The sequence below is a fragment of the Coregonus lavaretus genome (genome assembly GCF_964263955.1).
Source record: "Coregonus lavaretus genome assembly, contig: HAP1_SCAFFOLD_4213, whole genome shotgun sequence".
NCBI lineage: Eukaryota > Metazoa > Chordata > Actinopteri > Salmoniformes > Salmonidae > Coregonus > Coregonus lavaretus.
The window spans coordinates 48965-52601 of NW_028165820.1; the positions used below are offsets into that span (position 1 = coordinate 48965).

Sequence of the window (3637 nt, forward strand, 5' to 3'; positions counted from 1 at the left end):
AATATCTAAGCTTCTCTCTCTCGGCTCTCTGCGCTGCTCGCAGACAGGAACATGGATAGAGAGGAATTCGCTGGGTCAAGAGCATTGACTGGATTTGTACGGATGGTGTTCTCTCGTCCAAACTAAAAAAAAAAGACAGTCGAGTCGAGCTCAACCACCGACCACCTTGCGTCGGGCGGTTCGTGATCACCATCCCTTTTTTACGCACCGCTTTTTTAATTAATTGAATGTATTTTTTAATGTAGCTGGGGAGATCAGAGGTAGGCCTATATTTTAAAATAAAAAACAACCATGGGAGGCACAGATGAGTGTAAAACCATGCTGGACGCTCTGAACAAAGTGACAGCGTGCTACAGGCACCTGGTGATCGCGCTGGGCAGCACGTCGGACTCTCAGAACCTGCGAGAGGAACTCAAGAAGACCCGGAAGAAAGCCCAGGAGCTCGCGGTCGCCAACCGGAATAAACTGACCGCGCTGCTCAAAGACAAGACCACCGGCAAGGACGACCGGGCTGAGTACGAGAGGCTATGGGTGGTGTTTACCAGCAACATGGAGCTGCTGGAAGTGGACATGAAGCGGAGCCTGGAGATAGGGCAGGAGTTCCCTCTCAAGGTGCCCACCAGACACCTCATCCAGACGGGCATGACCGGTAGCACCACCACGGTGGCCGCCAGGGCCATGTCCGTGCAGAACATGAAATACGACGGGGACAGCAACATCGACACTGCCGACCTGAAGGAGCTCCAGGCTGAGATCACCCAGGTGGGCCAGATGATGGAGGAGATGGAGATGAAGGTGCAGGTGGCTCCGTGGGCCGTGGAGGCCAAGCAGGAGGCAGGCGCCGAGCTCAAATCCACCCTGAGCGTCGGGAACTCCTCCGTGGGCGTCATTTCCATCTGCGAAGAGGAGCCTAAAGACGAGATGGACGAAGGTGGCGACAATAACGGAATGATCACGTGTGTCGCCGGGTTCATATTTGTCGCTATTGTAGTAGTCGCCGGGATTCTAGGATACTTCGTAATCGGCGGATAGGATACTTAGTATTGAACGTTTTGAGCCAGCCTGGGACTACTCCACAGATAAACAGCGGGAGCGGCTCAGAGACAGACACAGCCCGGGATGGACACTGGGCAGGTTATTTGCCCCGGAGAAACGGCTCTGTTGTTGAGGAGAAAGAGACCGGCGCCTCCCGAGACATAGATGAGCTGTCCAGTTTGCTGAAAACTATTACGCTTGCGTCCCAAACGGCACACGAGTCCCTAAATAGTGCGCTACTTTTGACCAGAGCCACTGCAAGGAGTTATTAGATAACTGCAACATTATCTCTCAGCCTCACAATAATAATAATAATAATAATAATAATAATAATAATAATAATAATAATTTATTCAGCTTCTATAGATCATTTCATTACAGATAGAATCTCACAATGCTTGAAACGAAAAAGAAACAATCATCATATTAAATGTATAGCCTTTGTAGCTACATAACAGAGAGTAGGTCTGGACAACGACAATTGTCAGCTAGAGCTCTGTACGTTTTGGGTGTTTCAAGCCTCCAACATATGGAGCGACAGTCGAGAGGGATCCACATAGCTTGAGCTACAGTGGTCCTCTGTAGCTCAGCTGGTAGAGCACGGCGCTTGTAACGCCAGGGTAGTGGGTTCGATCCCCGGGACCACCCATACGTAAAAATGTATGCACGCATGACTGTAAGTCGCTTTGGATAAAAGCGTCTGCTAAATGGCATATTATTATTATAGATGAGCAGGTCCTCCGGTGGCAGGCAGGTAGCACTGTTCACTCTCCATTCAAGGCGTCTCACCCGCTGTCTGAAAGCCTTGTACAAGGTTAAGTTCCCACTAACTCAATGATGTCAGCCCGCACAATGCTTCAGAGGAATCCTCAGACTGAGCAATGAATTCATCACTGCCAGCTCGCCATCCATTGCAGTCCTCCTCATGGGTCAGGAGACCATAGAAACAAGGTGTATTCACATCAAAGCTAACTAGCTTGCTAGCATTGTTAGCTAGCTATGTTGAAAGAGCTGATTTTCCATCAAATTCGCGGGCAGGAAACAAACAGACTTAATCTATACTCATTTAACTATTCAAAACCAAAAATAAAATAAAAATATTCAAACAAAAAAACCAAATAAAACATATTAAATATTGACCAAATGTACAGGATCTCTCTGCCTAGGCGAACTCACAGCACCATGGCAACGTGTAGAATAGCAGGGAATTTACTATAAAACAGCCACATTTTCTCTCTGCCTCATGGCAAAAAAAATGAAATCCTTGCTCTGGTCTAAAGTAGTGCACTATAAAGGGAATAGGGTGTCATTTGGGAAGCAAGCTTTGAGACACATCCATGTAAGGAGTTCTGAATGTATTCAGCATCTTTATAAGAAATTGCACTAGATTTATTTTTAGAATGATGAGATGTTAGGTTTGGAAAGGGAGGCAGAGCGTGTATGGCTCCACATGATTGCACAGGCAGGTCTAAGTATTATCCTAAATAGAGAATGTCCATGAGAAGGGTCTAGTCTAGGGAGAGTAGATGTATGTCCATGAGAAGGGTCTAGGTCTAGGGAGAGTATATGTATGTTCATGAGAAGGGTCTAGGTCTAGGGAGAGTAGATGTATGTTCATGAGAAGGGTCTAGGTCTAGGGAGAGTAGATGTATGTCCATGAGAAGGGTCTAGGTCTAGGGAGAGTATATGTATGTTCATGAGAAGGGTCTAGGTCTAGGGAGAGTATATGTATGTTCATGAGAAGCGAGAGATGGTGTGAAAGAGGACACATCTAATGGGTAAACACTGTTGCTATTGAAATTTCACATCCATCTATTTTCAATGTCAGTTTCATATTAGTTTTTTTTCTCCATCCATCCATCCATCCATCCATCCATCCATCCATCCATCCATCCATCCATCCATCCATCCATCCATCCATCCATCCATCCATCCATCCATCCATCCATCCATCCATCCATCCATCCATCCATCCATCCATCCATCCATCCATCCATCCATCCATCCATCCATCCATCCATCCATCCATCCATCCATCCATCCATCCATCCATCCATCCATCCATCCATCCATCCATCCATCCATCCATCCATAATATATCAAATGCCTGTTCCCTTTACATTACCAAGGCCTGGAGCAGTATTTGTTTTAATGCATACATTGCAGGAGTTTGCATACTGGGTTTGTTTGTAAATATTGTGTTCCTGTTTCAAATAGAGTACATACAATTAATTCCATTTATTATAATAAACATATAAAATACATGAAGTCTATGAATTTTCATGAATCTTTTTGAAGTACTTTTCAACTGCTATTAACACTTTAAATCTAACACTTTTGACTGTGTCCATAAAATGTAGATAGTAAGTATAAGCTGGAAGTAGAGACCTAAGCATTGTTGTTCACTAGTTTACCCCAAGTAGGGAAAGGGTGGCGGGGTTGGAAAGTAATAAAGGGGAGTATATATATAAAAAAACATGGGGGATTGGAAGTGATGCAGACAATTACATTGATGGAAGTTACAATCTATCTGCAATATTAAGCTGATCTACCCCCCCAAAAAAAAAAAAAAACACACAAAAAAACCCACTTTAAATCTACT

At 44.7% G+C, this 3637-nt stretch overlaps 1 protein-coding gene across 1 annotated transcript; it reads left to right on the forward strand.

Moving 5' to 3' along the window:
- Window positions 1–291: 291 nt before the first annotated feature.
- On the forward strand, window positions 292–1032 carry LOC311115449 (regulator of G-protein signaling 9-binding protein-like; the record flags this gene model as incomplete). The annotated part of the gene is made up of 1 exon (XM_084190627.1): window positions 292–1032. One exon carries the CDS (start codon window positions 292–294, stop codon window positions 1030–1032), a length of 741 nt encoding a protein of 246 aa, XP_084046753.1.
- Between the last annotated feature and the right edge of the window lie 2605 nt (window positions 1033–3637).